The following is a 21,187-nucleotide window of genomic DNA, read 5'->3' on the forward strand; positions in this document are numbered from 1 at the left end:
TGAAATCTCAATGGATTGAAGCACAACAAATCCAAGGGAATGATCCTCCTTTTTTTTAAATATATCTATCAATTTGTGATGAGAAAAAACGTTGCCCAATAATTTTGTTGAAATATAATTCCCACTTTCTTTTTGAAAGCAAGTATTCAAAAAATCAACTACACACCGAAGCTTTTATTTTGAAATCACTTTTTTGTTAACTTTCATGTCATCCATGTTGTGTTAAAGGAAATTATTGCATTGTTTAAATTATCAAAATATTCAAATTCAATGAAAAGATATGGAGCCTCATAAACATCTTGAATATCATTATAATGTACCTTGTTGAACTAAATTCTCAGGACATTGGAAAAGGTAATGAGAGTGCTTGCTTCATTTGAAAAGGTCATGAGAGTGCTTGCTTCATTAGGTCATGAGAGTGCTTGCTTCATTTAAAAAGGTCATGACAATGGTTGCTTCATTTGAAAATGTATCGAGAATGTTTTCTTCATATCTTCCATGTTACATGAACGTTTAGATAGTTGCACATGCATGTGTATGTGTGTGTGTGTGTGTGTGCACGATTAGATAAGAATATCATAACAACACATCATATACATTCTCAATAATCTTGAGACATCATAGAGATAAAATTGACCTTTTTCAACATAGACTTATTGAGGATGTTTCCATGTTTATGCAAAAATCCTCTCCAAAGTTGTGCTCACCTTGGGAGAAAGAAAAATACATGAAACGATTATGAAATTGTGTCAAGTTAATCATTTGAAGTGTGTGGAAGTAAAATCAGTTGACCTTTTTCAACGTAGACTTATTGAGGATGTTTCCATGTTTATGCAAAAATCCTCTCCAAAGTTGTGCTCACCTTGGGAGAAAGAAAAATACATGAAACGATTATGAAATTGTGTCAAGTTACTCATTTGAAGTGTGTGGAAGTAAAATCAGTTGAACTGTGTGTGTGTGTGTGTGTGAGAGAGAGAGAGAGAGAGAGAGAGAGAGAGAGAGAGAGAGAGAGATAGAGAGAGAGAGAGAGAGACAGAGTACTATTTATGACCAAGTGTGTTCTATATTAGCACGCAAGTCAAAGTTCATTAAGTAACATTTTATAATGAGCTTACCTTGCAAAAGTATAATATCCCAAAAAGTCTACAGTTAAAGGAGATATGGAAGGTTTGTATCATAATTATTTTTTTCACATGTGGGTAAGTGATCTTTTATTAAAATAATTGAAGTTAAAGTATGAATTTTCAACACACAACTCAAGAACCCAAAGAGATATGCAGCATGTGTTTTTTTATTTAAATAGTAGAGATCCCTCCATGTGTTAGGCCTCATATACTCATAGAGTGTTCAACACAAGGGAAATAGGAAGGTCAAAGGTCTTTTTATCATTTTTGAAAATAATACAATGCCAAAACAATATATTGCGAGCTCTTCTAGTAATTATCTAAAACTACACTATGCCAAATTGATATATAGTGGGCTATTGAGTTATAAAGATAAACTTTGGCATCAATGTTATAGTGATAAGAACACCCACTTTGGTGTGAATGCTATAAGGATAATAATAACCACTCTTCCATAGTACCATTACTTCAATATCATATGGATAAATTACGTGTGTAATGGTAGGTTTTAGGTATACATAAGTGGTTGATTTTCATTGAACTTTTCCTCGGGGGGATCACTCATAAATATGTAAGTGTAGCATGTGGGTTCAACAGAAGGAATTTTAAAAATCATTTCTTAACACATTTTACATAAAGAAGGGTACCATTTAAAGGGGGTATTCACAGGTTGAATAGAAAAAAAATATGTTTTATTCATGAAAATTTCACAGACTAGTGATTTTTAAAATAGGCCTTGAACACACGTGATATAGAGGGTTTACTTATAGTGAATCCCCTGAGAACTTTTAATAACTTGCAACAACTAGTTGTCATTAGAGAGAGAATCAAGTTGAATAAAAACAACTAGCTGGTAACATCTTTTTGTGATGGCAAAGTAGTCTATTTCTAGTGTTTAAAAGAGTTCAATTTAAAATCTGGACATTATATAGAAATTGGCCCAATGTTTTCTCATCTATTTATTCAAATCAAGGTGGTAAATAGTTTGTGAATAAAATGTAAGTGGTGCAATAGTTGTATGATGTGTGTATTTTAAAAATGAATTGGAATTTTATAATTGTCTTGCAATGTGGGGATCGTTTACACAAAGAAGATTCTCAAATTCCTAAAAGATGAGAGAAAGGGATGTGATAATCACATAGTGAGGTTTTGAGTCATAAAGATGTGATTTCTATATGGTTGAGAAGAACCACTTTGAATGGTCCCATGGTTTCAACATTGCATGGATGAAACTACGTGTAATAATAGTTCTAGGTGTCTATAATTAGTTTGACTTTAATCAAACGATGTAAGAATTTGCTACATGTGTAATAATAGTTCTAAGTGTCTATAGTTGGTTTGAATTTAATCAAACCATGTAGTAATATGCTACATGTGTAATAATAGTTCTATGTGTCTATAATTGGTTTGACTTTAATCAAACCATGTAAGAATATGCTACATGTGTAATAATAGTTCTAGGTGTGTATAATTGGTTTGACTTTAATCAAACCATATAAGAATTTGCTAGTAGTTGTGTTTGGGGAGAGAATCATGTTGACTAAAACAAATCAGGAAAAACGCTTTGTGATGGCAAAGTCTACTGTTACTCTTTGTAATAGTTCAAATCCAAACTTTGAAATTGTGTGGAAATCCACCCAATGTTTTTTCTCACTTTATTCAACTCATTGCGGTATGTACTAAGTCAATGCAATGGTAACTAGCATTGCAACACATATCTAATGCTTTCTCTAATGCTTTATCCTTAAAAAATAGAAGGGGATTTTTCAATTTGCAACTTATATAAAAAATGTTTGTCGTGAAATATGGAGTTTTTTTACACTCTGAAATTTTTGAATTGTGAGAGGTAAAGGGATGTGATATCACACACCAAATATCCATTTGAAAGACAAAAGAGATTATGTCTTCTTATATATGTAACCTTAGCAACATGCACCTTTCTCAATGCGAGGTCAAGATACGAGGCAAGGGTATCTTTATGTGTTCCTCAATGTGTTAGTATACTTGGATCAAGATGTGAGGCAAGGGTATGCATATTCCATGTGTAAACTCACAAAAAAAATATAATTTTCTCTTCAAAGATTAGCATTTAAACTGCAATAATTCCCATGTTTGTGTATTGATAAAAAAGATAAAATAAATTTTTTCTCATTTTAGAACAAATCTAATAAGATTCCACCTAAATCTACACATTAGTTTCACCTAGCAAACCAATTGAAAACATAAGAAAACTATGATGAGTGTTTAAGAAAGGACCGCCTTAACTAGTGTGTGTGTGTGTGTGTGTGAGAGAGAGAGAGAGAGAGAGAGAGAGAACTATTTATGAATAAGTGTCTAAATAAATTGTGTATGCCTAAATAATAATACAACGAGCCCAAATATGTCATCTCAAATGACATATGTAATTCAATGTTGAAAGCTGAAATCTTCTCATCATTAGGCCCTATTTGAAGCATGTCATCAACACATAAAACGATGACCAAAAAACTCTTTACTCCTCTTTACAAATAGAGGGTACTCTCAGTTAGACTATTGTTAAAATAATTTACAACCAAGACTAATATGCATTTATCTTCTCATAATTTACTTTGGAAGCCTGCTTCTTACGGCCATATAAATCTTTTCTTAACCTACATACTTTAGACTCCTGTCGTTTTCCTAATAAAACCATGAGGTTGAGATACATAAACCCCCTCATATAAATCACCCCATTCAAGAAGAGAGACTTAATATCCAACTGATGCAACCATGATGCACCAATAATACACCTGATCGTAGTCATACGAGACATGGGTGCAAAGGTCTCATCATAATCTATACCCTTCTTCTGAGCAAAACCCTTTACAACAAGCCTTGCCTTGTAGCTATCATGCTACCATCAGCCTTATGCTTAAGCTTATAAACCCACTTTGTGTACCAATGGCCTTTTTTCCATAAGAAAAATCTGATAAATACTAAGTGTCAATCATCCTTCATGGCCTATATTGAATGATCATTTTCCTATGCTTTATCAAAGGAAACTATTAAAACACATTGGTGTTTAACATTACTCAAAATGTGTGGAAACACTTTCAAGCCATAGTTTTTGTTTCGTACAATGCACTTTTTATGTAAAATGGTGGTTATGGGAAATCTCCAAGCTTACAACTTGTGTAATGCCAGTAATGTACATGAAAGATCCTTGCCTCCTCCACGCAACGAATTCCGGGGTGTTAGCAGCAGAAGTAGCACTTCTTGCATAGGGCAGAACCTCTCACTCGGGGTCTCACCCACGGATATCCGGACAAGAGACTAATCCCTCAGTTCTTCCGAACCCAAAAAACCTTCCCTTTCCCAATAGACAGGCGATTTCTCCATGATATTTTTATTCTAGCATAGTCAAAAGCCTTAACTAACCAAACTGATCCGACCAAACCCTAAGTCACATGGTCAGATCAAGGAAGAGACTTGCACTTGGATCATAGAGACCAGTGCTTTTTCCTCATCGAGGCACATCCATTGATTCTTTTCCATAGAACAAAGACTATCCATGATTTACTCATCTATTATAACATAACAGAATTGAGTCTCATTTTAGGGATCCATCAGTCCAGCCTAACCCCATGGGTTAGCCAACCGCCCAACCACTGTAGTGATAGGATCCATTTAGGAATTTAGTTATGTTTTGCCTCGGGTACCAGGGAAAAGAGTTCCTAGGCCCCCTAGCCAACGCTTCAAGCAAACTTCAAGATAGTCACACCACTTACACACCCAATATGAAATTGCGTGTTTTCACAGATTCAGTTGTCTTTAAAACAATCTTTTAATGAAACCATAGTATCACTGATCATAATCCTCCAAAATAAAAAGCTTGAATTCTAATTTCCAATCATTTCATCATCAGTGTACCTATGGCATCATTGGCAACCAGAACACTCACCACTGGTTCACTCAGGGGCCTTTTCAATAGTTTCTAGCTTATAGTACCTGGCAATATAATCACATAAGAAAATCCAGATGGACTCTCCGTTGAAGATCAGGAAGATCAACAAATAAACCTATATAAAAGAGCCATGGACTCATCCGTTGAGGACCAACAAGGACAATCAACCAGATCCATGCACAAGTTCAGAAAACAACTCTAACAGCTTGTTCCATTTTCTTCCTCGATGCACGTGTGGGTATCTTCGGTGACCCAGAGCTCGAGCATCATATGGTTAGCACCCTCTAGGGTCCTTCGCAGGTCACCTAGCGCTTCACTCATAGGCCGCTTCCTTGGTCCCTCATCCACTCTACCGGAAGCTCACCATTTAAATCGAACCGAGGCTAGAACCGAGGCTAGTCAAGATCTCGGCCGCATGCAAGACATCCTCCGTTGACTCTCTGTTCACACAGGCAGCTGTTAAAACTTTATCACTTAGGTCTCTATAACCTCATTCACAAGATGGTCAAAATGCTTCCCCAGCATTCTTGACATAAAATAATCATTTAAAAAAAGGTCATAAATATAGTTTCCAATGAACTCTCATTTTTCCACATTGTTCCACATCATTTCTCGTTTTTCCACATTCTTCTACATCAATTCCAATGCTTATTCCACATCCAGTCATATGTATTCCCATCATCTTCATCCATTCTCATCCAATCATATCATATTACATCTCATCACATCTATCCACATCACATCACATTCATCCACATCACATCTAATTACATCTATTCAGATCCTCATCACATCACATCACATCCATCCTCATCACATCTCATCCATTCACATATACCCACATCACATCACATCCATTCACATCACATCTCATCCATTCACATCTACCCCAATCTACATCACATCACATCCATTCACCTCACATCTCATCCATTCACATCTATCTAGATCCACATCACATCACATCACATCTATCCACATCGCATCTCATCCATTCACATCTACCTAGATCCATATTCATCCACCTTACATATCATCCTTCCATTCACATTACATCACATCCATTCAGATATTATCATATCACATTCACATCCATTCACATCTCGTCGCATCCATTCAGATATCATCACATCACATTCACATCCATTCACATCTCATCACATCCATTAACATCTCATCATACCCATTCACATCCATCACACCCATTGTATCCTCATCACATCACATACATTCCATCCACATCTATCCCTATCACATCACATTAATTCCATCCATATCACATCACATTCATTCCATCCACATTACATCACGTCCACATCTACTATCTACATCACATCTCTTTCATTCCATCTACATTACATCACATCCACATCTATCCATATCTCATCACATCCATTCACATCTCATCACATTCATCCACATCCATCCATCCATTCATTCACATTCACATCTATCCACATCCATCCATTCATTCACATGCATATCTATCCCTTCACATCTCATTCTCATCCATTTACATCACATCACCCCCATTCACATATCATCACATCTTATCCACATCCATTTACATCACATCACATCTCATCCATATCTCATCACATCCACTCACATCTCCTCACATCACATTCACATCCACATCCATTTACATCACATCACATCTCATCCACATCTCATCATATCCACTCACATCTCATCGCATTCACATCTTATCACATTTACATCCAAATCTATTTACATCACATCACATCTCATCACATTCACTCACATCTCATCCCCATTGCATCACATCCACTCACATCTCATCACATTCACATCCACATCCATTTACATCACATCTCATCACATCCACTCACATCTCATCACATTCACATCTTATCACATTCACGTCCACATCCATTTACATCACATCTCATTCATTTCCATATTGTATTTTCATTCCTTAAGCTTCATTAATCAGAACTAATTCTAAACTTCCGTTTACTCGTCAGATCCTCGATCCTCCTAGGGATTCTAGATTCCCTTTTCTGAATAAGAATTATCTAAGTTTTCTCGATGGATATTTTCATATTCTTTCTCAAATTTCTCAATTAATATTCAATATTCTTCTTTTCGAGTAAAAGATTCATGGGATTTACAAAAATCAATTTTACCCATATTTTCCAATAAAAATAATAATACTCAAAATTCCACTTTTGATAAATACTCATAATTTGAATTATGCCAAAAATTCATCTTTTACCATTTAATTTCTTGGATCTCAATTATCATGGGAATTTCTCTTTTTGCATAAAATAAATTTGGATCTCAAATATCATGGGAATTCCTCTTTTCGTATAAAAATACATTTACCAAAATTTACTCTTTTCTCATAATCAATTAATTATGCATAATTACAAAAAAACTATTTCTCATGAATATGATGAAAATAATTCTTTTTGCATAGGATGTCCAATCCTAGAATATGGTAGGAAGTCCTCTTTTAGCATTATGCATAAAAATAAGATATGTATTATTTTCTGAAATTTTTGCCATAGCTTCGCTGCTATTACTAATAATTCTCAAAAAAAAATTCTAAAGAATAAAAGCTTGTAATGAGAATAGGATAGTAGTTCCTGTTTTATGCTTAAAATCAAACTATGAATTTAAATCATAATTTTAACCATAATCATAAACTTAATTATAATTATTCCACTAGATTAAGCTAGTTTCATTATTTCTCTTTTCCCAAATTGATAGGATAATCTATTTCTCATTTAGAATCATTCAAAGTAGTTTTTAACTACTTATAAATAATCTAAAAGAAATAACCATTATTTTGTTAACACAAAATCATAAAAATACCATTTTCTTAATCTCTTATTTATCAAGCCTAGAGTTTAGCTTTGAATTAAGAGACTATCATTGAGAAGCATCCTTTTTCAAGGGAATATAAAGATGGCTATTCTTTTAGAGAGATATATTTATTTAAAGAAAGCATTACGAATAAGCATAAATATTAACTTTCTCTTAATTAAGCATTAAGACTTTAAGGGAAAGCTTGATTTGAATTAAAACAATTACTTAGAAAGCTTCTCAAGCTTGAGAGGGGTTGAGAAGAAGGAAGTCATTGAGATAAATTGGAAAAAACCATAAAAATTGATTTCACCTCCAAGTTTGACTTGATTATCTATTAGTAATGAAACCCCCGACCAATCAATTGGTCCACCAAGAGGAGAAGAGAAACTCCAAGATTTGTTGTAGAGAGAGAGAGAGAGCTCCAAGCTCCCAAGAGAGAAGAAAATTTAAGGGATAATAGAAAATATAATTATTTTAATATAATACTGGCATGGTATAGCTCTAATATTTTTTTATAAATGACTGAGGTTCTATTTATAGGTGAGGGAGGCCACTAACCAAGTCCAACTGGGTTCTAGAATTTTCCAAGTTCAGTTTGACTCAATTTGGACAACATTTGGACAAGTTTGGCTCCCTTTTTTATTTGGTTTGATCCAGGAGAGAGGAGAGATAAAAATATCATAATTTTTTTGAATTAAAAACCTTTCCACACATGTGAAAAAGTTTCCTACCTCAAGAGTCCCCCTCTCCTTACCAAGGTGTGAAAAATGCATCATTATTCTAAAATATCTCTTTTTTTTTTAGTAATATCTCATAATTTTTAACTAATAAACCTTGTACTCAGTCAACTCTTCATCTTATGTGAGCATTTACTCATTTTTGGGTATTTTATTTTATTCTTTTGGATTTATCTCATCCCAACACTTGGATTAATCTCCAATTGGCCCATTAGAACCTTAATTGGACCATAATCCAAAAATTTCTGAAAATGTAGACCCTTAGGCTAAGGTCCCTTACACACATTTTCAATTAATTCCTAATGCACCTTGGAAAGTTCATTTTGAACTTCTGTTTTAGGGGAATCCATTTTAGACACTAAGAGGATTTTTATATCCAAAGATATCTCAATTTTGGATTATCTCTCTGTAGACATTTTCTCTCTCTAGGCCAAAACAAGGTAAAACAAGATCTTTGTTCTATTTCAGAGAGAGGAATAATTTCAAGAATAGAAGGGGAGGTTCTTACACCTTTACACCTCAAAAGCTGGAGGGAGGAATCTTATAGTACAAGTACACTAGGAATCTTACAGTACAAGTACACTAGGAAATTAGCCTAGACTAAATTGTTGCCCCCCGAACATTATTTGGGTAGTTGGGTAGGACCACCACTTCCCTTTTGTCAAAGGGAGGGGTGTGCTCTACATTTATCACCCTTTCATGTACATGAGGTCAAGAAGGATTTTTGGACTTAATCCCATGCTTGATGTGAGTGCAATGATGCTAAATCAAGAGAACCTTATCAAGAGGAACCTTTGCATGCTTCACAATCCCTCAAACCTCATAGCAACCAAGCAACCCTAGGAACTGAACATTCGAGTGATATCAAGGATGTTATCTTGAATGAGGCCTCTTATTGGGAACCTATCTTTTCAGAGACACATATGGATTAAGAAGTTAGAGTGCTTAACTCCACTACAACTACTCAAAAGAGTTTTGTAGACATCATTAGATATATTATAACAAGAGGTTCAACCCGACACATGGGAATCAAAGACCGCCCGCCCGCTATAAATTATCCAAGAGACCACCCGGTTAGAAATATCAAGCATGGAGGCGTGCATTTCTCATTAAATTATCCAAGAGTGCCCGCTAGAAAGATCAAGCATGGAGGCTTGCATTTCTGATATGAACCCTAACTAGTCTGGCTTGAGAACAAGAAGCACTGACCCTATAGAGGAACGAGTAATCCTTCCTCTATAGAACCACAACTAGAATGGTTCTTGATATAGTGGTTAGATCTGTAGCTCTTTTGGCTCGAGTAGCTCTTACAACATAAACCTTAGAGTTTTTGGAATGTAACTTCTCACTTCATAATGTCAGACCATTGTGATAGGAGTAGTACACATGATTTAGGTTCAACATGACCAGAGAGGCCACAATAACAACTATGGCTAAGAGTCAATCCAATCTACTAGTAGGTACGTGATAATGGGAACCTTATGATACGGAGTAGGCATCTTCAACCAACACTGGGAGGAGTATATACATTATGGTACAACCCAGCCTTACATGGCTACCCTCCATAGTCCCCCAACATGCCACAAGGGCAAGGGAAATACCCAGCATATGCCATGACACCAACCTACCCGCTCCCATATTATATGTTAATAAATAGGGATGAGAGTGGAATGCAAGAATGGTTAATCACAAAGATAATGATGCATAACCAAACTCATCAATGCACATAAGCAATGCTAGATGCACTTATCATGTGATGGGTTAACAAATGAAAGACCATGAATTAAATGATAAACATGAATACCACAAAGATTACCTTAATGCAATAAGGAGATAAGGTCATGCCCACAAAGGATCCACCAAGTTATATTACCAACATATGGTAGCTTACACAAAGCACTTACAAGATCTTTTCACTACACATCCAAAGAGTTCAGGACCTTGTTTATATAGAGAACAAAGGGAAAAACATGGGAGCTTCCTAGATTGGCTCCACCATCCCCTAATTATCTCACTAGTCTCACCAAAAAGTTACTCCTACATCAAGGGAACCACCTACCATGCCTACACCTCTAAACCATGGTAATAAGAGACCAAATGACCTTAGGATGTCTATTCTTAAGGTGCACACAATATCTCTCCTGTAAGAACTAATGCTAATGGATGCTAGATCACACAAATATCAACACCCTCTCTTGATCAAGCATCCATACCACGCGCAGGGTGTGCTTGGATCAGATCTACCACTAAGGAAAACAATGCACTAAGATATCACTAATATAAAAATGCTCCACTGGCTATAGAATGTCATACAAATGTAATGTCACCAAAAAATGTAGCATGCTACTAGTCATGCTTATTTGATGAATAAGTCCACAAAGATCTTAAATAGGAGCATGTTGTGCCACCCATGCCATCTTTAAGGGAAAACCATCACAAAGAACCCACAAAGAAGTCACTAAATCGATGATGTAGACACCACCAAGGTAGTCATCATGAATGACGTCGCATCTAGCACACATAGGAATGGAACCGCCACCAAGATTTGATCTCTATCAAGAAGTTGATGAAGTGCACCACCACACAAAGGATTTTGATCTCACATAGAGACCATAAAGTAGTATCAACAAAAGAGATGTGCACAATACTTGTGCTCACATAGTGACTGTACCACAAAGGTAACATAGAAATAACCACAAAGTATGCAAGTGACCTCCAACTCACAGAGGGAGAGTATCACATGCATTATCACAAGGGTTGATCTAATTCCTTTATAACATCAAGACATTACAAGGGTTTGTTCAAGGAGTTCACATGATGAGATGACAAAACCACTGCCTTCTCACACAAGAAGTGTCCAGAGTCATCAAAATACACACAAAATAAATGAGAGGATGACCATGTTGCTTCCATCTCACACATGGCAAAGATGAGGTCACCATGTCTTTCAGAAGGGTAAGATCCACCACTTGAGGATGTGTTCCCATCCCTCACACATGGGATGCACATTATGTATCATATGTGTGCTCACGCTAGAGCTATCAACATCACAAGGATCTCCAAAATATTTAAATGACACTTATAAGCACCACAGCACATCAAGGGTTGCACCAACCCTTTACTACAGCACACAAGGATTATTAGAGGGTAAAAGAAATACCAAAAAAAACACCAACCACTAAGGTTGAAAAACCTTATAAAATGACGCATGTACTTTTGCGCCAAAAATCAAGGAGAAGATATTTTCACAAAGAATCTTCACTTCACACACCCACAATGGTGTGTCCCTAGTAAATCCCTTCTCTTATTCTCACTATTGCCACTCACTAAGAATGAGAGTGATGATTTTAGATTTGCACAAAGCAATGTGCTCACAAAGAAATATATGCAAAGATGATGTTGACTCTTGCTACTCAAGCATGCCGCTTAGTTAAAGCATTAAGTAGGTTTCTTAATTAGGGTTTTATAACCTATTTAACACTAGGCAATACTCATCAATGTGCCACTCATTCATGAGAATGAAACAAATGCCTATGCACCACATAAGAGGTTTCACAAAGATGACAATAATGCTCACTACAATGGATGTAGAGTAGCTCACTAAGAGTGTAATTAGGGCTAGATTAATGATGGATTTAGACTTTCACAAAGCAATGACCACTACTCAAGCATGTAAGTTAATGAAACAAAAAATGTTGTAATGAAGCAACTAATGCCAAGAACCAATTTGTACTTTGCAACTAATGCAATCAACACATGATATGTTGAGATTCTCACAACTTTTCCACACAATGGCAAGAGACCAACAATGTAGAAGACCCACAACACAAATATGTGTCCTCTTAACACATGAAAGAGCACACTCCCACAGAAAGGAGCTCTGATACCATGTTAAGAAATAGGGATGAGAGTGGAATGCAAGATTGGTTAATGCAAAACCAAAATCATCAATGCACATAAGCAATGCTATAGGCACTTAGCATGTGATAGGTTAACAAATGAAAGACCATGAATTAAATGATAAACATGAATACCACAAAGATTACCTGAATGCAATGAGGAGATAAGCTCATGCCTACAAAGGATCCACCAAGTTATATTACCAACATATGGTAGCTTGCACAAAACACTTACAAGAGCTTCTCACTACACATCTAGATAGTGTAGGACCTTGTTTATATAGAGAACAAAGGGAAAAATGTGGGAGCTTCCTAGATTGGCTCCACCATCCCCTAATTATCTCACCATAAAGTGACTCCTACATCAAGGGAACCACCTACCATGGCTACACCTATAAACCATGGTAAAATAAGAGACCAAATGTCCTTAGGATGTCTATTCCTAAGGTGTACACAATATCTATCCACCACTAAGGACTAATGCATGGGGGGATTTTTTTTGCGAGCTTTTTTTGTCGAGCTTTTTGGAGCAATGAATAAGGAGTCCGAGCTTTGCAAAGGACCATGAAATTACTATGAGCTTTGTAAAGGACCAAGAACTTACTTACATATAAATAACAAGCCTTGAAAGATCAACAATATAAATTTCAGTCTTTTGATCCACATCATACTTATTGATATAATTACATATATTCATATATGTAACTAAATTCATGCACCTCATACATATACACATTCCAAATTTACATATACATACATACATGCAAGAGCTACCTACATACTAACATATATACATACATACATACATACATACATACTTTCTTACTTAAATATAAAAAACAATCCTTTAAAGATAAAAAATGTATATATCGATCTCTGTAAAGTTCCAAACCATGAAAAACTCGATTACAAAGTCTTTTGATCCACATCATACTTATTGATATAATTATATATATACATATATCTACCTAAATTCACACACCTCATATATATACATATACATATATACATATATATGTATATATATATATACATATATATACATATATCTACCTAAATTCACACACCTCATATATATACATATACATACATACATACAAGAGCTACCTACGCAGCACACTAACATATATACATACATTACATACATACTTTCTTACTTACTTAAATATATAACACAATCTTTTAAATATATACTTTCTTACTTACTTAAATATATAACACAATCTTTTAAAGATAAAAAATGTATATATCAATCTTTAAACTTCTAAACCATGACAATCTCAAATACAAAGTTTTTTGATCCACAAATTATAGCATTCTTCTACGTGTCATCCCGACCTAATGAGAAATCTCCCAGACATGCTTTGGCTACCTCCATGTCATTCTCTATCCCCATATAGTGCCTTTTTAACTCTTGGCATGCACGTCCTAAGCCTCCACATCCCGCAAAAACGTCCAAGACACTATCTCCTTCACTTGAGAAGGTCTCCACTAGCCACCTACAATGAAATACAGTCATAAACGTGCATCTAAGTATTTTGAAAAAGTAGCTACTATGAAAATGAACAGAATGAAAATTGTCTCACCTAAAGAACATAGCCTGATCTTTCTACACTACCTCGAATGTAGCGCTCCAAGACCATCATGCGTTGGAATGGACGCTTCTTATTCTTCTCAAAAATGAAATTTTGTTGAGCGTTGAATAACTTCTTTGAAACATTTTGCCCAGCCTCACAATCAATAATAGGGACATGGCAATTTACTCGATAGAACATACTAAGCGCTAATGTATCCACCTACCATAATGAGAAAACATTATGTTTGGATATCCATACCACATAACATGTATACATAAAGGGAAATATTTTTGAGATTATGACTTACCCGTTCTCCATTATCATACAAATAACTTGATTCCACATGAACAGACATTGTTCGATGCATGACCAATCCAACTTTCTTTCCCATGGAATATATTTTAGGAAGTTGATCCATTAGACTCAAACACACAAACCAACCCTCATCAACCACAAACAAACCAACAAAACTGAGTGTGGCATGTATCAATGATGAAGAAACTTGATTCCATGAGGGACACCCATCTGTATCTACATCAACAACCTATAAACCTATAGGAAAGTCAGCCCATACGAGGCGAGCCACTGTATCTGAGGGAGCACCTCTATGAGATAGAGTCTTGGGAATCTTCATCAAGAAATCTTCCACACTACATAAAAGATTTATGATGTTTGGTTTTGGTAAGTATAACTTGGAAAACTAATTATATGGTGAAATTATTCTTTTTACCTATCTCAGCCCTCCGAAAGAGTGTGGATGTCTACCAGCAATATGTGTGAAAAACATCTCTCACCTGCAAGTAAACAAGACAAAAAATGAGATGCATTTCGAAAGCACACACTTCTCAAAATAAATTTGCAATGGAAAGTACTCTTACTAGTCATGTCCATGATGTCATGTTGTCCTGACACCTCCCCCTTGGAGGGTCTCTCTCTTGATCTTCATTTGTGGGGTCTCCCTCTTGAACATCATGCATAATGTCAAGACGTCTCTTTGTTCGCCTCTCACGTTGCACTTGAGACGATGTAGATGTATGCTCTTGGTGTGATTGTGGCAGATGTATGCTCTTGGTGTGATTGTGGCACTCGTGACAGTGGTGTGGATGGTTTTGGGGCCACGCGCGAGGATCCAACTACTGGAGACTGGGTCAAGATTGTTGGCTGCGGGGAAGGTATTCTAGAGTCTTCTTGAGTTCGGTGCTCTCTTTCAAGCTCAGATTGGCAATTCTTAAATTCTTCAAGAAATAGATCAAGATAATTAGTAAAAAGGTAAAAATCCCCATACCTTTTTGTATATGTATATGTATGTAGATGTATATGTATCTATGTATATGTATATGTACATGTATATGTATGTGTATATGCATATGCATATGTATATGTATGTAGGTATGTATCTATGTATATGTATGTAGGTATGTATCTATGTATATGTATGTGTATGTATATGTATGTAGGTATGTATATATCAAAACTTAACAACGTTTCTTTAAAATTTGATATGCCAAACCTTAAATGTAACATGAACTATGTATGTACGTATGTATGTATGTATGTACAAATTTGCAAAAAAATTGGACAGCATCTCCTTTGCTCCTAAAATATCCCAAAATAAACTTCAAGTACTTAACAATGTTTCTTTAAAATCTAACATGCCAAATCTTAAATGTAACATGAACTTTGTATGTATGTAGGAATTTAGTATTTAATTTAGTGTATGTATGTAGGTATGTATTTATGTATGCATATGTATATATACATATGCATATACATATGTATTTTTATATGTATATATCTATATGTATGTGTATCTAATATGTATATGCATATGGATAGTTTACATATGTATAGGTAGGAAGGTTTACATAAACATATACATATACATTTACATGCATATAATTCAGCAGAAAGCAAAAAAGTACCTTTTTCTAGGAGCTCCTCACTTGGAGGCACATGATTTAGAGGATAGTCCAACCACCAAGGACATCTCTTAAATTCCCAATCAGAAACCCCTCTCTCAACCCATTCCTTCGGGTACATTGTTTCCGAGGAATTTGGATCTACCCATTCTTTGATTGCTTCCGTCTCTTCGTCCATTAGACCTTGGCCAATGAGTAGCTGCACCCACCTACATATCCAAAATAAAACAAACAGCACTAAAATATTTTTTTAAATGCGTATATGTATTTTCTACAAAAATGTAATGGCATTAGAAGATATATACCTGTAGACAACCCTCTTTGCGGCATTCTCCACCTCATGTTGCTTTTGGCCTTCCTTCACTTTTCCAATCTTTGCCCACACCTCATGGAAGGCCCATGGTATGTGTTTCGATCGCTCCTCTTGCACCCATTGCATAAATGGTGGGACATAGATAACATCATCATATACCAATAAACCCTCCAAAATAGAGTCCGCCTCCCCTATTAGCTCTTCCCAATACAACTCTTTCTTAGCAACGTTTTTTTGTTATCCCCAAATATCTCTGAAACTACCTTGTCCTTTGCCCTCCCGGTCATAAGAATTTGAAGCAATTCTGCCTTCCTATTTCAGCATCATACCAAAACCATAAGAGATTAGATGTTAAGGTTAGTTTATGTTAAGGGAGGTTTATTGACATGTCACATACCTTTGAGTTGAAATATGAGATATGGCGACTGTGTAGAGCTTTTCTTTGGTCAGAGCAACCAATCCCTTCTTAGACCAATCAGAGTTATATACGAGTTGAAAGAATGCATCACCATTGGATGGGTTTGCAATTATGAGCATCTTGTACACTCTATCTCGAAATGTTTGCTCTACACCACGTCCGGCTTTCTCACATTTTGTCTCATATTCTTGCAACCCCATGGCATGTCTATCAATGCATGATATAGCTTGCTTCACCGCATTTTCAAACGATGTCTACGTATAATGAAAAGGACTCATTATCACTCACACGATTAAAAAACATTGATAATCCGTTTATTAATAAAAGATGGGAAATGCAAACACTACCTTCCACACAAGCTATGCCAAGATTGTAGCTCTCCCGGAGCATTGTACCATTGCTCTCCACTTCGTCGCTCCAAACTAAGCTCCATTAAAGCCCACCTCCTTACGTCTTCACCAAGGTAGTCCAATATGGATGATTTGTCCACCATTCCAAATCATTGAAACATGAAGATCTCATGTGATAATGTGGGTGTAACTATAGTGCGCACCAATCTATTGTAAAGAGTCACAATGAGCCAAGAACTTAACAATGAATTCACAATGTCTGTAATTAAGTAGAGAGAGATCACTTACTCATTTTGAGATCGTAAAGCCAATAGCAATTCTCCTTCTTGCTTCTTGTCCACAACCAAAAATTGACATTTGACCCGGACATGGCGTGAGGGGCTTTGAGACCAAGCTTGAGAAAACAAAATAAAGATATTACAATATATTACTTTTAATGTTGCACAAAACCACTCTATGGCATTCAAAAGAACATACCTTCATGCACTCGAGACATCCATGCCTTCACACGATGATTGCCATTGCAAACAAGAAACTTCTTACCACTGAGATCCTCCCACTCAGTTCCTCTGATTTCATCCTCAAATCTATCATGTTGTACCACCCAGTTTGGTCCCCATTCTTGCAAGTCTATTTGTGTGACTGCAAAATACATAGAGCTTTCGGGATGTGTAAGTGAAACTAAAAAAGGAGGAGATGCCTCGACATAACCATGGCAGTCAAAGGAATCACGAAACACATCAAGTTGGCTAGAAGCTGTACGGATGGCTTCATTTGGAATCAGCCTGCATAAAGGGACCAATGGGGTAGCGGAATTGCGTTGCACAAAAAATTTAGTGAATACATCACCAAGCAATCCCAATTCAATAGATTTTCCAAGAAGCCTTCTATGGGTCTCCCCTTGACCAGTACTAGATTCAGGAATCTCTGTCTGAGTTGGAGGAGGTGAGCTCATTTCGTTCTCTAACACAAGCGCTTCTTCCTCATGAACAAGAGAATTATGTGCTTCTGTTTCCTCTCTAACAAGAGATACATGTGAGGACACAGGTGTCCGGGATTGAGCTTCCTTGTTAATGTTGAGATATCGAGCTCGTCTAGTGAGGCGGTGGACACTGATGACCCGCCTGGGGGATAGGCCCCACACTTACACCACTGGCATGGTTGGTGAGATCGTGGGTGATATGCGGCCAGTGGGATGACAGGCTGTGTGACAGCCATTCTAGAGACTGGCATAGTTATAGCGCAAGCTCATTTAGTCGGGTTCACACTATAGAGAACCCGTGTATGTATTGGTTGAGTACCTTTCATATTGTGAGTACTCTTATCTTATATATGGTGTGTTGAGTGTTGAGTAGAGAAGAAGAAGATTTTCAGCCTCTCACCTTGTGTGTTCTCTATTAGGGTTTTGTGAGTGTGTGTGTGTGCTTGCAAGAGCTCAAGCTCTCTTCCCCCCTGCATCTTTTCATGGTATCAGAGCCTGGTTCATGCTAAGGGCTGAGCTGCAAGCAAGAGAACCACAAGAAGCGGTACGAGGGTAAGAGCTTCAACTACTCTTCCCTATTGTGTTGGAGACTACACCCTTGTCGGGAGCTCTACGGGAGGCACTGGCAAACGGTCTTTGATTGAGGAGCTTTCTTCGCGGGAGTAAAGCTATAGGGCAACTTTACTGTCCTATCGGACGACATTTCTAGGCCGAAAACGCGTTTCGGGCGCGTCTGGACCTCCGTTTTTTAGAAAACAGGCAATTTCGAGCACTGCGGGTAAGTCATCGATTCTCTGCAGAACTCTGTTTTAAGTACTGCAGGAAGACAGATTGACTGTGCAGACACTGTGGGTGCTGCAAAGAGGTCTACAGTTGCCATTGGGTGTATGTATGCACATTGAGGTCACTGGTTGTGACATTTGAGTGGACTGCAGTACCGCTGTGCAGAAAATACAGCAGTTGTGCAGGAAAAACCAGAGTGCAGTTTCTGGTAAAATTGTGTGTTTGGCAAGATGTCTAATGATGGCATAACACAGATTGTGGCTGAGAAGCTGGATAAGAATAACTTCCATGCTTGGAGGTTCAGGTTGACTAATTTCCTGATGGGAAAAGACTATTGGGACTACATAGAAGGTGAACATGAAGAGGCACCAGAGATACCGGACATAAATCCTACTGCTGCAGATGTGAAAGAGTTTAAAGATTGGAACCAAGGAGCCAGGAAGGTTATGTATTGGCTATCCATTAGTATACAGGACACCATGATTGGGCACATTCAGGATGCCAAGTCCCCCAAGGAGACGTGGGACACCTTGGTAAAGCTTTATGAAACAAATACCAAGGCACGCAAGATACAGTTGAAGAATGAACTTCATACAGTGGAGAAAAAGAGCATGTCTGTGAATGACTATGCGCTGAAGATAAAGGGTATTGTGGAATCCCTTGCATCTATTGGTGTGTCAGTTAGATGATGATGACAAGGTGGAAGTCTGTCTACGTGGTCTCGGGCCACAATACAAGGCATTCAAGACGTCTATTCAGACTCGGGAAAACATTCCCAACTTTACAGATTTGGTGTTTATGCTGATTATCGAAGAGAAGAACTTGGGTGAAGACCAACAGTCTTCACAAAGTAAAAACAGTTCAGAGCAACAGGCTTTCTACACGAGTTCAAGAAGAGGACGAGGTAGAGGAGGCTGTGGACGCGGTCAAGGAGGTGGCCGAACAGGTAATCAGAATTATGGCCAGCAGCAGCAACAACAACAACAGTCCCAGAATCAACAACAACAACAACACGTAGGTGGAAGAGGCAAATTCAGAGGCAGGGGGAGTCAAAGAGGCCGTGGAAATTGGCAAAGGCAATATAATGATGCACGTGAATGCTATTATTGTGGTAAGCCTGGACATGTGCAGTCAGAATGTTATAAGAAGTAGGCTGACATGCAAAATGGGAAAGTGCAGCAAAACAACTATGCATCCTCAAGCAGAAATAATGAGGATAATGAAAGGTTGTTTGTTATACAGCATGTCGTGAATGCCATGTCTGAAAATGTTGATGCAGCACAAAAAGATAATGTATGGTATGTGGATTTAGGTGCTTCGAACCACATGACGAGTCATGGGGAGTGGTTCAAGGAGATGAAAAACCCGAAAAGACCAGGTTTTGTGGAAACAGGGGATGCCACTGCTCATCCAATTGCCCACGTTGGAGATGTGCCATTGTCTATGCAGGATGGCAAAGTGAAGTACCTTGCAGATGTACTTCATGTACCGAACATAACAAAGAATTTGGTTTCAGTTGGCCAGATGATTGAGCAGGGTTTGCAGGTTCGGTTTAACCCTGATGGATGTTATGTTGAAGATTTTAAAGACAAGTGCAGGTTGGTTGCAAAAGGCAACAGAGTGGGCAGAATGTTTACGTTGGATGTAGACATGCCTGAGATGAGTGCTGCGATGTTTTCAAATGGTTCAGGAATTGTTGCAGACACAGACATATGGCATAAAAGAATTGGACATGTGAATGTGCAGAGATTGAAGTCTATGCAGACAAAAGGAATTGTGACAGGTCTGCCAAAATTTAAAGTGGAAGGTATGCATAAAATCTGTGAAGCATGCCAATTTGGGAAGCAAACAAAGCATGTGTTTCCACGTAACAGATATGTGAGCAGAAATGCACTAGATGTTGTGCATTCAGATGTATGGGGTCCTACGAAGACCATATCTATGGGAGGCTACAGGTATTATGTGACTTTCATTGATGACCACACGAGGAAAGTGTGGGTATATTTCATGAAGGAGAAGAGTGAGGTGTTCACTCACTTTCAGAATTTCAGAGTTTTGGTTGAAAAGCAAACAGGGAAATATGTAAAGTGCCTAAGGTCAGATGGAGGGGGAGTACTTCTCCAATGAGTTCTCTGAATATTTGAAGAATGGTATTCGGAGACAGTATACATGCAGATACACTCCGCAGCAAAATGGAGTTGCTGAGCGAAAAAACAGGCACATTGCTGAGATTGCGCGAGCATTGATGGAAGAGAAGAATATGCCGCATTGCTATTGGGCTGAGGCTGTTTCTACAGCAGTATACATCATGAATAGGACTCCAACTGC

The 21,187-nt window shown here is 37.2% G+C and overlaps 1 protein-coding gene across 1 annotated transcript; it reads right to left on the minus strand.

The window, feature by feature from the left end:
- Positions 1 to 15,099: 15,099 nt before the first annotated feature.
- LOC147627365 (uncharacterized) lies at positions 15,100 to 16,345 on the minus strand. The gene is made up of 3 exons (XM_086815280.1): positions 16,319 to 16,345; positions 16,017 to 16,222; positions 15,100 to 15,329 (listed from the first exon to the last, which is right to left on the minus strand). Exons 2-3 carry the CDS (start codon positions 16,189 to 16,191, stop codon positions 15,100 to 15,102), a joined length of 405 nt encoding a protein of 134 aa, XP_086671406.1. The 5' UTR covers positions 16,192 to 16,222; positions 16,319 to 16,345.
- Between the last annotated feature and the right edge of the window lie 4,842 nt (positions 16,346 to 21,187).

Source organism: Cibotium barometz, chromosome 21, assembly GCF_041138505.1.
Source record: "Cibotium barometz isolate CiBa-2024 chromosome 21, ASM4113850v1, whole genome shotgun sequence".
Lineage (NCBI taxonomy): Eukaryota > Viridiplantae > Streptophyta > Polypodiopsida > Cyatheales > Cibotiaceae > Cibotium > Cibotium barometz.

Bases quoted from the DNA above. Each gene is read 5' to 3' on its own strand.
- LOC147627365 (XM_086815280.1), bottom strand. From the start codon at position 16,191: ATGGACGAAGAGACGGAAGCAATCAAAGAATGGGTAGATCCAAATTCC. The intron at 15,330-16,016 runs GTACTTTTTTGC...TATTTCTTGAAG, and splicing joins TGAGGAGCTCCTAGAAAAAG to AATTTAAGAATTGCCAATCT.